Source organism: Pygocentrus nattereri, chromosome 4 (assembly GCF_015220715.1).
Source record: "Pygocentrus nattereri isolate fPygNat1 chromosome 4, fPygNat1.pri, whole genome shotgun sequence".
In the NCBI taxonomy this organism is placed as follows: domain Eukaryota; kingdom Metazoa; phylum Chordata; class Actinopteri; order Characiformes; family Serrasalmidae; genus Pygocentrus; species Pygocentrus nattereri.
Genome location: NC_051214.1, coordinates 13,987,763 through 14,009,803, shown reverse-complemented (window position 1 = coordinate 14,009,803; position 22,041 = coordinate 13,987,763). Strand labels below are relative to the sequence as shown.

Sequence of the window (22,041 nt, the reverse complement as noted above, 5' to 3'; positions counted from 1 at the left end):
TCAGAGCAGACCCACGCCGCTCCACGGCCACACTGCAAATGAACTGCGCATGCCCAAAGCCGCCGCTGATCCCGCCCCCTACTTACAGAGCGGGAGATAAATATAAACGCGTCTTTAGTGTGACACGAAAATAAATCACTGCATTTAACTTACACAGTCTCAGTCACTCACTCACCTCATCCACAGTGTGTGCCTCTTTGTGAAAAGCTAAACATCTAGCTAGGTATCTCATCATGTCCCAGTCTAAACTGTATGCACAAAAATACAGGAAGGAGTGGGAAGCAAAGCCTGAATTCAAAGGTTGGTTGAAGCCGTTTATTGGAGATGATACACGGGCATACTGCCTGTATTGCTGATTTCTATGCCAAACTTTGTAATAAAAACACATGGCAACTCAAAAACATACTCAAAAGGCAAAGCCTTATAACAGTTCTATCCAAAGCAACCTGCTGTTTATGAGTGAAAAAAAAGATGGCATTAGCTATTGCTGAACACTGTTCCATGCTGGCATGGAATCACATTGGGGAAGCATGTAAAGCTGCTATCTCAGACTCCACTGCTGCTACTCCCTTCAAAATGCACAGAACAAAGTGCACAGAAATGATTCTAAGTACCTGGGGGATGTGATAAGGTACTTCAGTGACACCAAACACACAATTGTCTCAACATTTCTGGGGCTTGTTGAGTTAGAGGGAGGACATGCAAGATCTAGAGCCAGAGCTGTTGTGGCTTTCCTGGAGAAGTGTTGTCTTAAAAAGAGAAACTCCTGGGCATAGGGACAGACAATGCCTCCGTTATGACAGGGATTAATAATGGGGTCCATAAAGTGCTGAAGGAGGAATATGGCTTCAAAGATCTGATTCTTATTCGTTGTGTGTGTTGCTCTCTGCAGCTTGCTTTAAGTCATGCTTCCAATGACACCATCCCCTGTAGTGTGGAGTACTTGGTACGGGAGACTCATAACTCCAAAGCGCAGGGAGGCCTACAAGGCCATATATGAGACCATCAACTTGGTGTAGAAACCCTTACAAATAACCAAGGTGTGTGCCACACGTTGGCTCTCCATTGAACCAGCGGTTGGACGCATTCCCTCAGCTGAACCTGCCATAGAAAACCAAACTGAGGATGACCTACTTTTTCTGTGAGCCAGAAGAATTTGTGTAACTGAATTGAAACGAAAGAAAAGTTAAGAATATTTAAAAAAAAAAAAAAAAAGCCAGTCCCAAGCCCGGATAGAGGAGGAGGGTTGAATGTAGAGCAGCAGTTCCACTCCACATAACAGTCTTTTGATTAAATTTGATATGCTCACATTTAACAACACAGGACAAAATTGATTTGTGCAATTTACGTAAAAATGATTTATGTAGTGTGGGTCTAGACAAAGCATTAAAGTCATAAAGTTATTTTGAGAAGTGATGGCCTATTTCAAAGGCAAAAAAAAAAATCAACAGAAGAAGTTCATTTATTCAGCGTTCATTTGTAGTTCTAACATATTTAGGGTGTTTTTTATTCACTTTTTTCTCTCCCACAACATTATTCCTTTATTCTACAGCTTCAAATACACACAAATGGACTACTATGCAAATTAGGCATTGACGTCATTTAGCGACTTTTAGGACAGTCAATAGCTACTTTCCTTACTGAGGAGTTGGTAACACTGCATCATCAGTTGTTCTTCAGCCTGGCTTTATTAGGCTCATAGTAGTCAATATTATCTGCCACCAGCTTGCATTAACGAGAGAAAAAATACCATTCTGTTGTAGACTGAGAGGAATGAGGTTGATTCTTGGGTTGGCCAGTGTCCTCTGCCTCCTAATTCGATTAAAGTGCTGATAGCTACTTCATTTCAATTCAAGAGAAGCTTGATTATCCAACCTAAAGAGCTAATGTATATCGGTGTTGTCAGAAGAAACCCTTGTATTTTTGTCGTTTTTCAGTTTTCAACATCATTTGAAAATACCCGTTAACCTTCACATTGTGTGTAAATTTCATGATGAATGCACCAAAAGAAACAGGCCAAAATGACTTCTGGTTCCATTGACTTACATTAAAAGTAAAGTAGGTTTTTTCCCTCTCCGGTAAAGTTACCATTTTGGAGATACGATGTCTTCTTCTGACAGCAGCGATATGTAATTACATTAGTGCAAAGCTGAAGCTGAGTCCCCATCTGCCAGGTTGTTCCACCTTAAATGGCGCAGCGGATACATTTTGGCCAAATCCAAGCTGAAGAGAAGCTACAACTTTCCCACGAATGGGCGTGGTTTCAGTGTCTTCTGGGGACATGGCCCCAACGTGATTTTAGATTTTGAATTTGGGATAAAAACAATTGAATTTTTTCTCCCAAGAAGAACTATGTTAATCATCACAACAATATGTGTCCTGTAGCAAATTCACCACATGCTTTTAAAAATCAGCATATAATGCATTGTGTCTTCCTAGTATCATCATGACTTTAATATTCAGCTTATGTTGTATGAAATTCTTTTAAATATTACAATGATGACCCTGTCTTCACATGGAAAGAGAAAAAAGGTCAGAGGATAGCTGTAGCCAGACTGTCCTGTAGGGAACAAACAACTGCCCTGCTAAGAAAGGACTGGTTAAAGTGCTGGAGGTTCCTAACACTGAAACTCCAGCAAGGAACAAGAGAAAAGGGGCTGTGGAGCAGCCCAAGAGAAAGACTCATAGACAGAGAAAAGCCTCCAAGCCTGGTCAGTCCATTGTCACCTAAATTACTTTACACTTCAATATAAGCACAATCTAATCATCCTAATAATTCATTTTCACAGTGACCTGGTGTGATATCAGAAACTAGATCTCACTGCTTCTCTCATAGCTAGTAAATGATTAGTACATTTAAGACAGATTATTTAAAGATGGCTCATGTTCATTCGCAACACTGTTCATAGACATCTTTGCCGCTCATTTACATGGAGAAAAACTAGGCGAAGGAGGTTTCGGATCTGTCTTCAAAGGACAACGCATGTCTGATGGCCTACAGGTTCTGAGCTTATTCGCTATCGAAATTCCATTTTATTGTCATCATTTCTTTTTGTGCCTTTTCAGTGCTTGTAGTCTTAATATTTTTTTCTATTTGTGTGTAGGCAGCCATCAAATTTGTGCAAAAGCTGGACGATGACCGATATGTACAAAGTGTAAGTGCATCTGCAACCTCTGAACCCTTTTTACTTTCAAATCTTAACGAAATGTTAGTAGTAATGCATAATCAACCCAAACCACCATGAGTCCTTGCCTATGTTCCTCACTGATTATTCCCCATGATCTAACTACCTAGTTTCCTGCAGTTTGATGAGTTAAAGGCTGTGCCTGTGGAGGAGGCTCTGCTGCAGATCAAGAGCCAGTCACCCATCTGCAAAACCATCATAAAGCTCATGGAGTGGTCCGATGAGCCTGACCACTACATGTTGATCCTGGAGCGACCCTTGGACAGTTTCCTTCAGGACTATGAGGATTATGTCACTGAAGACATTAGGGTGAGATATAATGTGGCAGTCTGTGGTAGCAGTGTTCCAGTGCAGCAAGCGAGGTGTCCTGCTTGGGACATCTCGTTGATCAACAAGGACACCTTAGAGGTCAAGCTAATTGACTGTGGCTGCAGTGATTTGATCAAGAAATATGGTTACAACATTTTTGAAGGTAAAATGAGCAACTTATCTGTTCAGTGTTAGTACAGAAATGAATGCTTGTACTCAGCTCTGCTTATGTCTCTCCCTCTTTCATATTCTCAGGCACAGATGAATACTGCCCTCCTGAGTTTCTTCTGGAAGGGAGGTATCGTGTTGGTCCAGCAACAGTTTGGTCTCTTGGTGTCCTAATGTTTATGATGGTTTGTGGGTACCTTCCCTTTGCCAGTGATGATGATACCATTGATGGAGCTCTGCACTTCAAGGATGGTCTCTCTGATGGTAAGATAAATGGCTAATTCTGGTAAACGAGTGCAGAAATAACAATGGTTCATACCTTTGAGCTTGCAAGTGACTACAGAGCAACAAAGACTAAAAACAAAATCTGTATTTGGAGGTGAATATGCACAGTAAAAGCTGAAGGATTTGCAGTACAGGCCAGATGTCCCTAAATGTTTATGTTTATTATAGTATATAATACTTTACATATGACATACTGTAAATGCGTTCATAATAGTTTGCATATTAAAGCTACATCCCATCAGTCACATGATGGTGCTTTTGAAGTGTAGAGAAGAAAAGAATAAAAAGAAGATTGATTTAGAGGTTAAGCATCTCTCTCCCATCCAATCCCAGCACCCTATGCAAAATGCTGTAATCTAATTCGCTGGTGCTGGAAGAGTAGCCCAACCAGGAGGCCTAATTTGCAGCAGATACAGCAGCATGATTGGTTACAATGCAACGTGCCAACCTAGGATCAGGTTAGCCAGGGAGGAGAGGAAATGAGTACCAACAGAATAAGCAGTAAAGCTCAAATATCTGGTGTTTTTATAAGACAAACAAATGCGATATTGTGATATGTATATATGCTGTAAATGAAAATTAAGAAGTGCTTCAGAAGTGCTTCTCTACCTTATGCATGTCTTTTGGTTTATGTTCCAGGTTATGACATTTTTAGAAGAGGGCAGTTAAGGGCACTTCAGTCCATCACATCCTTCAGAACAGAGGAGACTAACACATTGTAGTTCTTGCAATTTTGTTTGTTATATTTATTATATGCTCAAAATTCACAGCTATTTACAGCCCACATATGAACTGCTTAGCAACCTTCAAGTAACCCCCAGCAACACCCTAAAAACCACTCAAAACACTGTCCTAGTAATGTCAGAGCAACCACCTAATATACCATAGTAAGCACCTAACAACCATCTTGCAATGCTTTTACAAGCAACTGAAATACCATGGCGACCACATTGTATCACTCTAGTAACCACCTGAAATACCACATCAACTTCTTGGCAACAACCTAGCAACAACCTAACTACCGTTTAGAATGGAAATATCTAACGTGATTCTGTGAATATCAGTTGAAAACCAGAGAACTGCAGAAAAACCTGCTTTTTTAATCTGTCCTCAGTCTATACATAAAAATATTTGTGCATTAGCATTAGTGTCTTTGCACCCTTACCCCACAGCAGTTAAGCCTCTCCTATTCACGCTGAATGACCCCTCTATCACCCCTGACTCCCAAATTACTTTTTTTGGCGTTTGTGGCATGTTTCACATGAAGAACTTTGCTTTTTTAGCTGTGGAAGCAAATCACACACAGCAGAGTTGTGGCAATATTCTTTTCCATCTGAATCTCGGTGATCAAAGAAGGTTGTTCATCACCGTTATAGAACAAGTTAACTGCGGTTTTGTTGGCGACACTGAAACTTGGTCAGAAACCTGTCTCTGTTGAACTTTCTTCATGAGACAGGTCCGTGAACTCAATCAAAACAGATTTGCACAGTAACATTAAAGAGGTTGTAAAATATAAAAATATACTGTCTTCTGTGCATAAAAAAGTCATATGACCTCAAGTTGACCTCACAGAAAAGAAAAAGCAAGATACATTTAGGCCCAATCCCATTTCTTATTTTTACCCCTACCCCTTGTTTTAGAGTGTAACCCTTGAAACTGAGGGGTAGTGGTTGAAATCTTTCCCCTATGAAATCCTTCAAGAACTTGTGTGTCACATGACAGGACAGGTGAATCATATTTAAAATAGCCAGGATGTGTTTACCTGCTTTGTCTCCCTACTATAGCAACAATGGTATATCACACTGACATTTGCCGTTTATCCGAAGGAGACCGAAAAGCAGGGCGCTCGCGTTTCAGTCACAACTTCAGTTTTACGCATCAATCAATCAAACGAGTCACCAGGTAAAAAAGAGCACAAACAAAAACTACATCACTTCATTAACAGCTACTAGCGCTGCTCTGCAGGCGACCCTGCCAGCCTGCAGTGACAGCAGAAGAGGGGAAAGTTCAGCTCCTCACTGCTTAAATACATTTACGGCATCATACGCCTTCAAAGAGGGGGCAATTATTTATTATCACCACCAAGGATTCTTCGGTGATATGAAGCTGAACTTCGCTTCTAATCGCCAGCTTCACGATCGATTTCCCGTTCCACCTTAAATGGTGAGGCAACCTCACGTACCAGAACGTAACTGCTGCACCATTTAAGGTGGAACGGCAAATTTCGCTACATAGCGACCGAGACATTAATGTTTTTTATGCGTGTTATGAAGGAAATCGCCATAAAACGCTATTACAACAGTTCTCTTACAATACAACGGCTTTTTAAACAGAGAAAAACATTAATGTGTCTTTTTGGCCGCTTGTGCAGCCGTCTTGCCGATGATTCGCAGGGCATTCTGGGAATTTTCTCGTAACCCTCCGTTTGTAGTGCGTCTCTGAAAAATCTCTGTTTGAAGGGCTGAGTAGCCCCAACACGTCACCCTACGCCTCCATCTCAACAACAATTGGAACAACCCTACCCCTAGACGTGAACGCGCAAAACGGAGGGGTAGGGCTAAGTGTTTGGGGCAAGGGGTGAAATGGGATTGGGCCTTAGAATATGATCCTTATTTTGATTCAAAACAGTCCCAAGATGAGTACATGAGACCCATCAAAATATTCTAATCAGTGATCAGGATCACCATGAAAACAAACTCAGAGAGAGGATGGGGTGAGAGTAGTGTATTTTAGCCTTCAAGCAGTGTGTATTGTGGGTCTGTGTAGGCTAATAGATAATGGGGATTCGAAACGTCCTAATGTCCACTAGATGGCACCAGACACTCCGGTTTTGTCTTGAATTCGTGCAACCAGTAAAGGCAAGGCAGATTCGTCTCGTCAGTTATTATCTGCTATAAACTCTGAGAAACAGACCTGCCTTTGTTTGCCTGCAACACACGATGGAACACAGTTTTCATTCATCTTCGCCGCTAAAGAGAGAGAGAGAGAGTTCAAAGTGAGGCGCTATGACAGCGGACACACTGGGCATAATGTTCTTTTCTGGGCATTCTGGCATGTGTTGACACAGACAGCACAATTATGGCAACCTAACATAGCCTTGCCTTACAGGTAAAGGTACCTGTTAGACATGCTGCAAGTCTTACTAATGGCGCATTTTATTTTTAAACAAATCTCTATAATACATTTAATTAATAATCTTAAAAAATAATAAATACATACATTATGTATATATATATATATATATATATATATATATATATATATATATATATATATATATATATGTGTGTGTGTGTGTGTATGACACTATATACTCAGGGTTCGCAAGCTGTTTATATCGCATTAGTTTCATCCATTTACTTGTAGCTACAAATATTTTACATTTTGCTTGAGATTAGCAGTTGACGTGACTTGTCTATTTCAAATGAAATATTTTAAGCTTTTACAATCATAACAGACTATCTGTATGCTTTTATCATGCTGCTTATCTTCTCTTCTGAAAACAGATGGTGTATGGATGCACATATCATTTACCATAAGCAAATTTAATGATCTGACCGCAGCAGCTCACCACCTGTGCATGTCTCAGGCTAAAAGTGCCCCCCTCAAAGGTGCCTGAAATATCTAAACTCTGTCTACTTCAAGTGGTGAAGCAATATGTTGACAATGTTCCATACAAACAAAATGAATGTGTACTGCAAGGTCACTGTTATTAGCAATTTTCTTGGTTAAGATCTAGTTTTTTAAAAGGCTATGTTAAGCTATAGTAGCATGCCCTGAACTGAATACAATACCTGCATACAGTAACAGATCCTGCACTGAATAATATTTTTACTTTTGAACATACCACTAGAACCTGCATACAAAATTCTGTGGCAGTAAAGACCCTATGGAGCATCACACCACTAAGGTGAAAGGTCTTGAATTATTCACATAGCCGGGGTTTTAAATCCTACAAACTTAAAAAGGTGGTTCTTCAATGATTTTTTAGAAAATAGAAATCTCTATAGAACCATTTCATGCTGAAAGGTTCTTTTATTGTTACATTGTGACATGGTAGCAATAGAAGAACCCTTTTTGGTGCTATAGAACCATTTGTAAATGGGATAATCTTAATTTTCATCAATAATAATAATAAAGACATGAGATGACAGGATTTACAACTACAAGGTCTTCTATAAAACATACTATTAGTTATAGAGTGAAGCAACATTGGGTCTAGATATCCTTGGAAAACTGGACACATTATACTGTATGTAGGCTAATGGTAAATTTATGTATGTAGGTAATGGTAATGCTGTGTACAGTGATGGTAAATTTATATTACCCTACATCAATGTAGGTTTAGGAAACTGCCACAATGAAAACATTTATTTAATTTTTTTTTTTAGAAAGCAAAAAACAGCATAGCACTATGAAATAATATTTGATTAAATCCACCTTGCCAAATGATGCACACAGAGCATAAGAAATTTCTACTAACTTGATTTTACCTGCTAGAAATCAGTATTATATCACTACTAATTACTGTTGTATATGCAATTATTTATATGAAGAAATCGGTTTAATTAGTCTCGATGGTAATAAAAGCTGAGGATGTGCTGCAAGGTTTATGTAAATAATAAGGTTTTGTGATAAACAAGTAGTGGCGGGGCTCGTGAAGTTAACAGCTTTGGATGTCGGTAGTTGGGGTTTAATGTGTTCTGAATCCGCATTTAACGGTATAGAGATTTAAACACTTCTACACTACAGTCCCCAGAAAACCATGCAGTATGGCGCTAGGCACGTCCCGTGCCTTCACTGATTGGTTCGCTGGGCTGTTGTTCCCGCCCGCTTGTGTTTTTTTGTAACTGTATTGGTCAGCAGTACTTGCCTATCATGTGTTTACTCCAGTCCTCCCTAGAAGATACTCCTACTGAGTGCTGCTGTTCAGGACTGAAGCGCAGACGGGGACAGTCCGACGGGAGCAGAAACAAGAAGAAAGAATGTAAAATTTGTAAGTATTAACTTTTGACAGCCCATAGCGCTGCACCAGTGCAGACGAATATTTTTCCGTGGCCATTCCTTTTCAGTATGAGCGCGTTTGTTGTCGTTGTGGGCCGCTGTGAAGGGATTGAATGGACCAACACTGGAAACACATAGGAAGTTCATAGTTGCAAAACGTTATTCGTTGGCTGTACTGTATTCTACAGTTAGCTTGTTGCGAATACGTTGTTTATGTAAAAGTGTAACTCTGCCCATGTTCTTTTCATAACTGTTTACTTGCGGTAATGCTGCCCTTAACGTTTTAAAACAATAAATAGATGTAAGGGAGATGCCAAATTTAAATTTTTTCAGCCTTTTTTATTTGATTAAAAAAGACATTCAGAAAGAACGGGAAACTGTATTGAGGGTCACGTTGTCGAAAATCCTTATAAAGAGATTTGTTAGTGTTGTGTACATAGGCCCAGTAATGCATGCATTGATTCTCGTCTGCAGAGAGCAAAGACAGTTTATGAGTAAATGTCTAGAGGTGTGTCTGAGCTTTTATCTTAATATTGCAGATTGTAATGCTTGAACTTGTATTCAGAAATAGTGAAAAACACAACTAACATCCAAGAGATAAACTCAGATGCCATTGATTTTTGCCGCAGCCCACCAGAAATAAAACTTGAAGAATATCATCACAGTGATGGATGGCAGAGATGTTGTGGCGATGTGGGAAGGGTTGGCGAGTCGTGATGCTGCCTCCAGAGACGCAGCCATGGAGAGTCTTCAGCAGGAGATGATGAGGAGAGTGGAGAGTATAGGACCCCTCCCGGAGACCCCCTGCTCTTCTTCAGCCAGTCACCTCAATCGTGTACTGGCTCGCATCCTCATGCTGTCCAAGAGATGTCCATATGGTGACGTGAGGGAGAAATGCATCTGGCTGCTGAGGAGCATCCAGGTGAGAGAGAATCAGACAGACAAACAGATAAACACAAAAGAGAAAGTGGGACTGATTATTTTAAGTGATGTTTCAGGGGGTGGTGGCTCAGAACAAACCCACTGACATTAATTTAAGAAGACATTCATGGTCTGTGTGTAATTTGCATGGACATCTGCATGTGTTATGCAGTTAGTGCTGTTTAAAATCTCTGCCTATGTGAACAGATCTTTTCTAATTCGTGATGGCTCTCCAGTAGAGATTAATTTCTGCTTCCGTCTGACAAAGCCTGACATGGAGAGAAAGCTGCTTAAGCAGTCGCGTTTGGTCGCGATTTCAAATTCCGTCTGCCATTTCTGCTTGATGGCAAACTGTTTGGTGAATTTTAGCTAGAGGGTGTGACAAACATGATCCTGTGGTACATGGTTCCTCCTGAGAATCAAGAGGCGAGGCTCCAGCATGAATCTTGTGATTTAAAGGGCCAATATCATGTAAAACTGATATTTCTTTTTTTCCCCCAAATATAATAGTTAGATAAAAGTACACATTGCTAAATAAACATTGCTAAATTTTAAAACATACAGTTTACTCTGCAGTCCATGTAGTTCGTATATCAAAACCATATAAAAGCTATAAAAGCAGCTAATTTTGAAATGAGTATTTCTGGAATGTCACGAAAACCAGCCCATGTTTTATATATGTCCAGTTATTCAGCCTACAGCAGTTTAGCCCCACCAATTCATGCTGAAATTATAAGGAAAAATTATAGGGAATGTTTCAGCCCAGATTGCTTTTGAATGAGATGCAAAACTGCACCAATCAGGCCAGAGCTTATTTGCATAGATCAGTCTTAAAGACACAAAAAGGGGGTGGGGGTGGAGAATACGATTCAAGAATATTGTAGGATATGTGCTCTTTAACAAATATTTGAAAGTGCAGATAATGTCACTTATTCATCAAGGTTGCCTAAAAATAGTGCAGATTTGACCGCCTTTAATGGCGTGCAAACTACCCTGCTACATAAAACGTTCGTACAATGGACAAACAGGATTTGAATGTGAAATCAACCACCAGCCTATTAGTAACTCGTTTGTATGTCATTTACATGAATCATAGACTAATTCTTGTAGATGTTATGGTAGGTAGGCAATAAACAACAACATTAACAATAAACAATGGCTTGTAAGCCAATAGTTGTTTTTGTAGGTGGAGTTTGAGGTTGAACAATGAGTGCACTACTCCCCCTACTGAGCTAACCTTATGGTTTTAAAATTAACATGACTGGAAAGAGTAAAATACGGAAAGTCTTCATTTTTTTTAAAACAATAGAATAATGTGATTGTGTTTTGTGATTATTTTCCTAAAATGAATATATTTAAAAGCTATATATTTTATTGCTTGTATGCTCTTGCTAAGTTTTGTATTTTGAGCTATGTGAGTTGTTGTATAAAACAAATGTCTTTAAATAGAACATGAAATAGTTGCAGTATTTATTTGTACCCATGTAAGTGTAAAATAAGTACACCCACTTTTGTACTGAATTGCCATGTGCACAAATTATTAGTATTATTGACATTTTCTGACTTCATTCTTATTAGTTGTGTTTATCACTGATATTGGTAATAGTTTTGGTTAGTTAACTGAAACTCAAGTGTTCTTTTCATGTTGTTAAACACCAAAGATGAAGCTGATAAGTAACAGAACTATTGATTGTATGTGTCATTTTGTGGTCAGATTTGAATAACGGTTAGGTTATTTCTTTAATTGAGTCAGTGCATAACTAAGACAACATGTAACTGTTGAAAATACCCAACAGGGGGTAAAGTACTGTCACTTGTTATGTCAAGTATTTGTTTTACTGTGGTGTGTGGGTGTGTGCGTGTGGCAAAGCTCAGAATAGCAATGCCTGGGTTGAAGGGGGTTGTTTCCCACAGTGCATTTTGTTCAGGGTCACAGGGTTCAGCTCTCGAGGTCAAAGAGGATCAGTGGCACTCCTCAGCCTTGCCAGACATGCACAGATGCAGCAGAGAGGTTAACCAGTGATCAGTGTACTGGAACTGTATGTATAAGACTCTGCCCTACAGGTTCACAAGGCTCTGTGTGAGTGTGTGTACTAGAGGTTTAAAATGCATCACTTACTAGGCCTGCTAGGCCCATCACAATTATGAAATATTAGCTGACCATTATTTGCCATACAAATAATTCCAATTAATGATATTTGTCTGTGTGTTCATTGTTTGCAATTATTAAGGGGTCCGGATCCTATATTTTTTGCATTTTATTTTTACCCTTTGAGGTCCACTTATAACATTTGTGTGGTTTTGCAGACTAAAAACTTTACAGACAAAGTAGGGATGCACTGTCGTGAAAATTAGGTTTACTGAGTTTGAATGCCATTTGTTTCCTTGTCTGCCAAAAGCTGGGGAAATTTCAGGCTGCTAATGTGCTGTACACTTTTTTTTTTAAATAAAAGGTGTTTCTGTTGTTAGTAGAGATGTGCATTCCAAATCTAGTTAATAGTCAAGTATCTGAAAGGGTTCAAAAATGAATATCCAGTTAAACTCTGGAAAGAAAACACAACAGCAAAAAAAAAAAAAAAAAGTTTCTGAGCACATTCCTAGGTGTTCTATTGGAATTACTCAGAAATTTAGCTTCAGATGCCTTTAGGAAATCAAGAAGCTACATTTTCATAATTTTACATATAAACATATATTAAGTATAGAATATGTTCAATATTTTTTCAATTCAAATCAGAGATCCCTTTTATAAAAACAATTGTAAAAAAGAACCAAAATTCTAGAATTGTATCAAATGGTGGTGAAATTGTGTGATACATTTCTTAAAGAATCATAAGTTAATTAAATCTTCGGGAATTTAGAGATCAATCCACCTAGACTGGGCTACACCTGTTTTGTGTAAGTTTACTATTTCTTTGCTCCACAAATCTTGTCTTTGTCAAATCAAAGTCTTGTCTTAACAAGTAACAACTCACTAATATGTACATCAAGTCTGCTAAGTCTGTAATATTACCTTTTAACAACTAAATAACCAAGATTTTTTAAAACAACAGTTTACCTGAGCATAAGTGTAGCATAAGTGTTGTAGCTGCTGCGTCTTACTGAATCGGAGCTGTAGGTGTTAGCTTCATGTTTGGAGTTAAACCTAGGGTCTTGATTAGAGCACATAGCATTTCATGCTTGTATAAGTCATGTTTTTGTTATTTTTTGTTCTTTGTGTTCTTTTGTTGGTTTTACTAACACCTGCTTAGGGGAGATGTAAATATTTAGTACCTGCTAAGCTCAATGTAAAGACTAGTTTAGGTGCAACTCATTTTAACTTAGTAATGCATAAACTTGAACTTTTCTGTTATGGCTAGTCTGTTGCTGTACTTACGTATGGCTAGGGCAGCCAGCCCCTAGTGTGTTCATTGTGTTGTATAATGGAGTATTTGCTCTGAATGCCTACATTGTAGTTTACAATGTGTGGAACTTCAGGTGGAATTCCACCAATACATTTTGAGAACAAGTCAGAGGTGACATCATACAGTTGGTGTACCCCCCAGTTCCTTCTGTCATTGAAAAAAATGATGATGAACAGAACATTTCTGCGTGTAAATCCATATTGAAAACACATATCACTTGCATACATACATTAGTGATGTTTAAAATCCTGTTGAGTACTGAATGTCACCATGCATTTTTCCAGGTTTCTTTTCCTCACCTATTAGTGTTGTGGGGGCAAGGGGTTGTTTTTACCCTTGTGTGTTCGGTGTGGGCATATTTGCATTTACCTGTTGCACTTTATTATGCCTTGCTCAGCCTGTCTGGTAATTAACGGCGGTGTGTGATTTCATTAACCCCGGATCTCACTTCACTGCACACACACACACACACACACACACACACACACAAACACAGAAACACAAGAGCCTCTGTTCTCTTAGTTCAAACCAATAGGGAATTCCAGCCAATATGCCAAGGGTTTTATTTTTCATTGCTTGTGTCTCCTTAGCTTTGCATAAATTGGTTTCTTCTGAGAGATACCAGTGTCTGGGCATTGTTCTATAATTTAGATTTTTCTGTTTCTGAGAATCCTTGTTATTCTTTTTGGGCTGTTATCTGGGTGACAATATTTTTCTGTTGGATCTTTTGTTTGATGTGCCTTTTTGATCCACTCTGCTTACTGTATTGGTGTTGAGCATTCTGCTGGGATATGAGGGATTATGAGATCTCAGTGGACTCCTGCTAAAACCAGGTCAACCTCACACAGGACTACTCAAAAATGAAAATGGCCTTTGACCTACTAAGCACCACACATACGCTACAGCTTACCCATACACATTGAGCACATAAGTACATGTATAGAGCAAAATAGAAATAAACAGGGCCATTGGAATATGGAACTGAAGCAGTTGTTCTAGAAAGAGTTTATTATCATTGTGGTGTTACTTCGATTCCCATGCTGTGGTATGCTTATTGTATATGCTATTCAGCCAGCAATGCTATGCTAGACATGCAACTCTCTCTCTCTCTCTCATGCTCCCTAAACCCCCCCCCCCCCCCGGCCTCCCTCCCTCCCTCCCTCCGTCACCCCTACCTCCCTCCGTCCCTCACTGTTTTCTTGCTTTCTTTCATTCACTTTTCCACTGCAAAGCAAATGCAAACAGGGTCTGATACATAAACTGATATTCACTTTTTTCTGCATGTATAGTTGTCCTGAGAAACACCGGATGAAAAGACAGATCTGGGTCATTGTCAAAGATTTTTGAGATGAAAAGAGAGAAAACACATTTCTTAATGCTGACTCATAACAGTAGATTTAGAGAAGTGCTGGCTTGGGTATTATGTGAATAATAGGTCGCTTGATGCTTTTCATAATATTGATTATTTATGCTCTGGTATGCACCCAAAAAGAGGTGTTGACAGTGCTTTCAAGAGATTTAGGTCATTGACTTTATTGGGGGGATTTTTACAATTAAAATGTTTATACTTCAAGTTATGAGGGATGAATGTGTGTATAGTCGCTCGTGTCAGCCAGTGTAATATTAATGATTTATGCTTTTAAATACAGTGTGTTTCAGTATGAACTTTTGCCCTTCATTTAAAGTGGACACTAGAGTTGAAGGAGTTTCCATTTCTCTGTTCTTAAATTAGCTGTAGGGCTTGCAAGGGCTGGCCTGTGTGTATGTGTTGCAGGATGCTTGGCATTGCAACCAGGCTGCGAGAGATAAAGGAGCATGGAGCACCATTCTTGGCATCTATAGAGGTCTACACAGCAAATGCAAGAATTGAACAAGTGGAAAGAATTGGAAGATGGAGAGAGAAGCACTAGGGAACAAACAGAGAGAGAGAGAGAGAGACAGGGACAAAGTGGAAAAGTACTGGGAGCCCCATTATTTCCATCATTCTCACATAGGGGTGCAGAGGGGGCTTAGATGACAGCGAGGCCTCCATGAAAAAGAAAACAACTGCAGCAACACTAAAAGAGCTGTGTGTGTGTTTGTTTGTTTTGATAGTGGTGATGGTTGTTGGGCTGGAGAGATGCTTAGAAAGCTCTCTGAATTGTCGGTGGAAGGCTCTTCCTGAGCCAAAAAGTGACTCCTGCTGGAGAATGAAGAATAGATAGATGGTGCTTTGCCAGGAGAACTGCCTTTGGTTGGAAAGCAGCAAAATCAATACTCACACACACATGGACTTTATTCCTGCACCTGCACTGTGTCCATTAGGCTGCATTTCTGATGCAATGAGTAGGAAAAGAAGAGTAAGAGTTTAGATGAGATTGTGTTTATTCATGCATTGGTGATGCACAAATATTTAGCACCACACAGAAAAATGCATTTGAAAACATGCTTTATTAGTCAAAAATAACTGAGGGTAATCGATAGTTTCTAACACTGGATCACTGGATGATCTGCCTTCTCAGAAAAGCTACTGAGCTAAACACTAGAGCTAAAGAGTACAACACTGTATGATGGCGACTTGTCTTCTTACAGGTAGTCTCTTCTTCTCAGTGACCAATATACCAACATTCCAGTTGTGCAGGAAAATCTTTTCACTGTTTCTGGACCTGGCTAACATCAGCTAGAACAATTATTCTAGTGATAGTGATGCACTATTCAAATGTAAAAATTGACAGTTGAATTGTTGACTTGTATATTCTCTCCGTTGTCCCCTAATGATACGTGAGAAATACCTAATTTCAATGTTTCAGTATTGGCACCTCGAGTTCTCAAGTACCCATGTGCATCCCTATTAATTATTCCTGTTTAATTGCATTTGGCTTAGCACAGTATGTGAAACATTGAATAAAAACCACCGTCAGCAAAGTTTTGTGCTGCAGGGGCATTTTTCTTGTTACAACTTATCAAGCCTCAGAAAAATGAAATATTATGAAGCATTGTGACGCATGTCTTGATATGATACTATATTTTTGTCATATCGCATTACCCTGCCTACCCCTTAACATGAGCATTAACTTTTTAAAACTACTGCTAATATATTCGATCAACTTCAGTGCCTGATATTAAAATTTATGGTGAAATCAGTGTTAGCAGAGCTGCAGTCTTGTTGCTGCTCTTATTCTTGGAGCTGTACTTCTGGATGATCTGATCTAACATGTCATCTTTGAAGTGGGGAGGGGAAAAAAGCAGGTGAAGCGGATAAGATGAGGGGAAGAGAGAAGAGAAATATGGAAAGCAGGGCGCCTGGAATGGATGGCAGCCGACAACATAATGATGAAAAAATACTGTGCAAGGAGGATGGAGAAAGGGTGAGGCAAAACAAATAGAGACAGAAGGAGACAGAGAGGGAGATGGAGAGAGCGAGAGCTGTGTAAAATCTCATGCTGTGTGTACGGATCAGATTACAGCCCATCTGTTGTTGATTAATTTGATTGAATGGGTGTAGTGCTCTTGACATAAATCCATAATGGATTTGATTTTGAAATTGTGAAAAAAGGCCCGTTCAGGTAGCAGTTGATGTGATATGTCCCTGTAGTCAGAGAAGAGGACCTATCTTAGTGATTTATGTTTGCTATAATGTTAATTCTCTTTTAAATGCTCTCCTTCTGGCTTTGAGAGTCATTTTATGTGGGTTGTAAAGAAGAGCCTAATACCTGAAATTATAGCTTAAAGTCATTTGTGCCTTGATCATTTAGAGCATTAAGACTGTATTTCGAATTCACTTTCCCTTTCTTACAGCTTGTACTGCAGGGGGCACTGTTGCTCTTTGATTAAGCGACAGAAACTCCAATGACCTGCAGCGGAAATTTCCACAGAGTGACCTGAATGCTTGCAGAGTTTGTGTGTGTGTTTATGTGGGGTTTATTTCTTGACACCCGGATCATTTTACACACACTCTCAGAGCATGTCAGAGATTACTGTTGCACCCATGCAGCCTTGACAGACTTCAGGATCGTGTGGCAAAACAAGCAAATGTGCGTGTACGTGTTTTTCGTGTAAATCGGGACAAGCAAATGTGGCCCAGGTCTAGTTTTAAGCTACAATCTAAAGTTCACATATGTCCGTGTGTGAAGCCTTTCCATGAAGAGATATCGTCTCTTACATAATTTATGTTGATTTTGCTTTTTGCCTTTGTTTTTGTTTAGTCTAGCATTAGTCTTAAGACTAAAAATAGGGTTCTGCGCAATAGTCAGAGAACAAAGTTATATTTTAACTTAGATATTTTAGAGGAGATTACATAAAAGATAATCCTCTTGCATAAAGAGGGAGAGTTTACAAAACTGGAGCTCCCAAATTTGTTAAAAGATATAGAAAAAATGAGACATTCTGGTTGACCTTCAAACTGACCCCATCAGGTACACAGTATAGTAAACTTTTCCACTCTTGTTTCAAATCTGTTTCTGTCCCTCTTTCCACTGAAGACTGAGTGCTATGGGTCTGAAAGGATATGTCGCTATTAAGAAGCAGTTACTAATAAAAGTAAAGAGGGAAAGAAGCAAATCTGCAAAAGAAGAAGCTGCTGGCGTTTTCAGAACAATGGACTGGCCTTCCTAGAGTCCATACCTCAACGTCACTGAATGTGTATGGGATTACTTGGATTGTGAGAAACAAAAAATGCAACCAACTTCTCAGACTGAGCTTTGGGGAAAAGACAACTGCGAAATTCTTTGGAAAAAAAACCCAAAAACCTCCCAAAATAATGGGAGCTTTTGTGAAAGCAAAGGGTGGGCACTCTAAATATTGAAAGAAATTTCATTGTTAAATCTATGTTTTCTGTTTTTTTGATGCTGGTAAAGAAAGATTCTATGACTTCTGCACAGTAATATACATTTTACTTTTAGTTTATGTTTTAGACATAATATGTTAATTAAATTTGAATCAGGACAAAAATTAGAAATTGTCATTCATGAAAAATTATATTTAAGTCAAAATCACGACTTTAGTCATAAGTGTTGTATGGCAAGACAACTTGGAAGTGTTAACTTCACTTGTAATTATAGTCTTAATAACCAAATGGGATGAAATCTCATCATCGAATGATCTTGCTTATCCAATGCTTAGAGAAAAATGAATATTTATGCCCCTTTACAAACCTGAGAATGTATTATTATTATCATTATTATTATTATTGCTACTATTGTTATTAACTTTTTTGTTACTTGACATTTGTTAGCTTAGATATTTCTGTGCATCTACATGTTCATTCAGATGACAATCTTAATAAATATTTCATGATTTAAAAAACCTTTTCCTATCTGCCTCCCGACTCTGCCTGGTTGTATTCGAATACACAAAGGCATGGCAAATTTATGACCTTGTAAATCTGTCTGTGATGACCATGCCTCATGCAACATACTATAATTGAGAATTGTTGCAAGCATGATGAAGAGCTAGCTAACCTAGCTAAAACGTGGCACACATAAGCAGAAGATCAGCCTTTGCCTTTTCATAATAGTGCCCCATTCTTGTGCATTGAGATTATTATTCAATATTTTATTAGTTAAGGTTATCTCAGACATATCTCCAGATGCCATTACAAAGAATAATACCTGCCTTGCATACTCAACACACACCCACACACACACACACACACACACACACACACACATTTTCTAAACCGCTTGTCCCTCAGGGTCGCGGGGGGGGTACTGGAGCATATCCCAGCGGTCTTTGGGCAGAAGGCAAGATACACCCTGGACAGGTTGTCAGTCCATCGCAGGCATACTCAACACAGATATATTCAGAAACGCCATTTATTTCAAATGCTGTTTCTCAAATCGACCATACATAGTAAAGTAATATGAGATTCAGTTTTTTTTTTCTTAGAGCCTACCTCTCCAGCATTCATGTACAGGCATATCATTAGAGCTTTAAATTTTAATCAATGTAAATATTATAGTGAGTTTAAATTTGGGTGATTAGCATGCTTGTAGTTCTTTTGTGTGCTAGGTAAATTGAGACGCCTTTATTAACCGTGATATTACAGCAGATAAGAACTACACAGAGAGCAAGTGTGTGGCTCAGTTAATTAAGGACAACCATATCTACACATCCACTAGGTGCAGTTGATAGAGTAACTTCAGGAAAGGTATGAAATCAATCCTTTATTAATTTTATAGGCAGCTACCGATTAATGTCCATGTGTGATATAATAGGGTTGAGGTTCAGCAGTAAGGCAGTGGAAAACAATTTGAATAGAAGATAGTATATCAGAGGTACTTTGTACAGTGTTGCCCCCTTTTTCTGAGTTTTGAGTGGTTTTGTGTTATTGAAAGCAGTATAACACTGATACCTTCATGACCGGCCTCCACCAGAAAAAAACTGCAACAACTGGGGATGTTACTCAAATATAACTAATCCATTTCGAACAAATAGTTTTTTCTATCAAACTATACTGGGATTGCTTTACTCATTAATTTGTGGAATTCCTTCTAAGTAAAGTACTTTCTAAAACCCATTCACATCTGTATCAGTTTGACAGTGCAAGGGGATAACCCAACAGTCCTTTCAGTCATTTATTTAGAAAGAAGTTTCTGATCACAGTAAATGTAAGTTATAAGACGTTTCCTTGTCCCTGCCTTTGAACACAGCCAGTTATGCCAATTTATGAACATCAGATACTGTTTGAAAACTGAGAAACTAGAAACAGTTTCAAAATGTCTGTCTAAAAATGAAATCTGTGTAATATCTTTAAATAAAATATTTATGGAGGCGTTTCTGAATGAAAATCTAATCAGGGATGTTCAGGCAGTATTGAAAGTGGATCATTTTAAATGCATCAAATGTAATTGCTGCTGCTCCTTTAGATATATACGGTGGGGTGTAGAAGTCTAAGACTGCTAGTGAGTCTTATTTAAATGTAAACATGAATGTCAGATTTTGATATCTTGAATATTTCTTCTTTTCATCTTTTTTTCCATTTATTTATGTTTTGCATTTTTCAACATTTTAAACCTTTCTGTTGTTTATGGTCATGTTTAAATGAAGAATATCCCAGATTTTTAATGTGGTCTTATTCTTTTGGAACCTTCTAGCACCGCAATTACCGTAGTTCATAGTAAGTAAGTAACTATAATGTGATTTCCAGAATTTAAACTGTAATGTTTTCACTACTTTGTTACAGACAAATGTTGTGACATTACTGTAACATGTTACGCCAACACTGAAACCAAACATCTCTATGTTTGATTCCAGTCACTTCATGCATGAGCAGTTTCCTGTGCTTATGGTTCAAATTGTGTCTACTAAAGAAGTTCAGTTCATTTTCCAATCAAAAATGTGCTCTCATATTATAAACACAGTCTCTCTGGAATGTGTTTAACGTCCAATACGGGGCACACTTTGAAAGGTATAAGAAGTGTGGGTGAGGTTTTTTTTTTGTGTGTGTTCCAACATAGACATTGTCCTCATGCACTCAAATGCTCCCCCTTTATGACATTCCACAAAGTACTTCATAATGTAAAGATGAACCTGTGCTCTCATCTAGTCTACCTCACTTTGTACTCCAAAGTAAACCTCTGACAACTGAGGTTGTATAGTAAGGGAGTTTTGCTGTTTAACTGTCTAGCTACACTGTTAGAAATAAAGGTACCATGCAGGTACATAATTTGTTCATCAAGGTACAAACTTTGTAAATGTTCTCTCAAAGGTGCAACAAAAGGTCCAATTGTTTACCTTAAATATGTTTTTCCTAGTGGAAAAGTAGATATTTGTATCTTTTTATGAACTCCCCCAGTGACGTGGTCATACCTTTTTTTCTGAGTGTAGCCAGTATCTTAAGAGGTTGCATTTTTATGAAGGTTTGACCTGTAATGATTGAATTACTGTCAGTTAGTCAATGATTTTGATTATTGAATATGTTTATGCATTTGTTTCCTTTTAAACCAACTCTGTAATGTTCATTTATAATATATGTTATATTCTGACATCATTCTGACAACTATTTTGGTACTTCCAGATGGCAGCTGAATTGCCAACCTCACCAGCATTCATGTATAGGCGTATCACTAGTACTTTAAAATTTAAGCAATGTAAATATTAAAGTGAGTTAAATTTTGGTGATTGGCATGGTTGTATGTATGCTAGGTAAACAGAAATGGTGTCTTGTGCAGTTCGCATTTGCTTTGGAGTCTTTGAATAGTCTAGATGTATGTTGGTTTAAAGGAGAATTACACAGATTTTTCAAAGTTGCTGCATGATTCAGTTGTTGAATTCCCAGCAAAGCTATTTGGAGTGTTTTGATGATCAATGGTGCACTATATAGAAATGTATACTCTGCTTTCTTAACAGTGGTTGGGATAGGAACCATGGTTTGCAATGTCTACAACACAAATAAAATCATTTGCTATCCAAACGATCAGTGAAGTTGCACTTTTCATGTGATGCTGATAATAGTACATTTTGGAAATTAATTTTTTGGAAACGTTTGCCTTAAATGGATGTAAAAATATGTAAAAACATGTTTGAGGGCAAACTTTTACGTAAAACTTTTAGAAAGCAATGTCTAAGCCACCAGACAGTGTATTCATAACCCTATTATGCGATAGCTTTCTCTGAGGTAACTTTCAGAGGCAGTAAACACCTTGGATGTCTGATTCATATCACCACTACTGTAAACTGACTCAGAAAGTTTCTCCAGTACAGCACATTTCACCTCATGCCACTCTGAATTGGTGTGTTAATCATTAATTATGCAGTAAGGCCAAATGTTATTTTCTTCAAGAAGCACA

At 38.4% G+C, this 22,041-nt stretch overlaps 2 protein-coding genes across 2 annotated transcripts in view; both read left to right on the top strand.

Moving 5' to 3' along the window:
- The first annotated feature begins 796 nt into the window (after window positions 1–796).
- LOC108436457 (serine/threonine-protein kinase pim-3-like) lies at window positions 797–4,669 on the top strand. The gene is made up of 7 exons (XM_037537891.1): window positions 797–946; window positions 2,567–2,711; window positions 2,910–3,001; window positions 3,105–3,155; window positions 3,306–3,657; window positions 3,750–3,926; window positions 4,587–4,669. Exons 1-7 carry the CDS (start codon window positions 797–799, stop codon window positions 4,667–4,669), a joined length of 1,050 nt encoding a protein of 349 aa, XP_037393788.1.
- A 4,172-nt stretch (window positions 4,670–8,841) lies between these two features.
- sesn1 (sestrin 1) overlaps window positions 8,842–22,041 on the top strand; it is a 62,152-nt gene continuing 48,952 nt past the window's right edge. Inside the window, exons 1-2 of the mRNA XM_017712984.2 lie at window positions 8,842–8,943; window positions 9,581–9,873. Of these exons, the coding sequence (XP_017568473.1) occupies window positions 9,619–9,873 (255 nt within the window). The 5' untranslated portion in view covers window positions 8,842–8,943; window positions 9,581–9,618. The remainder of the gene's footprint in view (window positions 8,944–9,580; window positions 9,874–22,041) is intronic.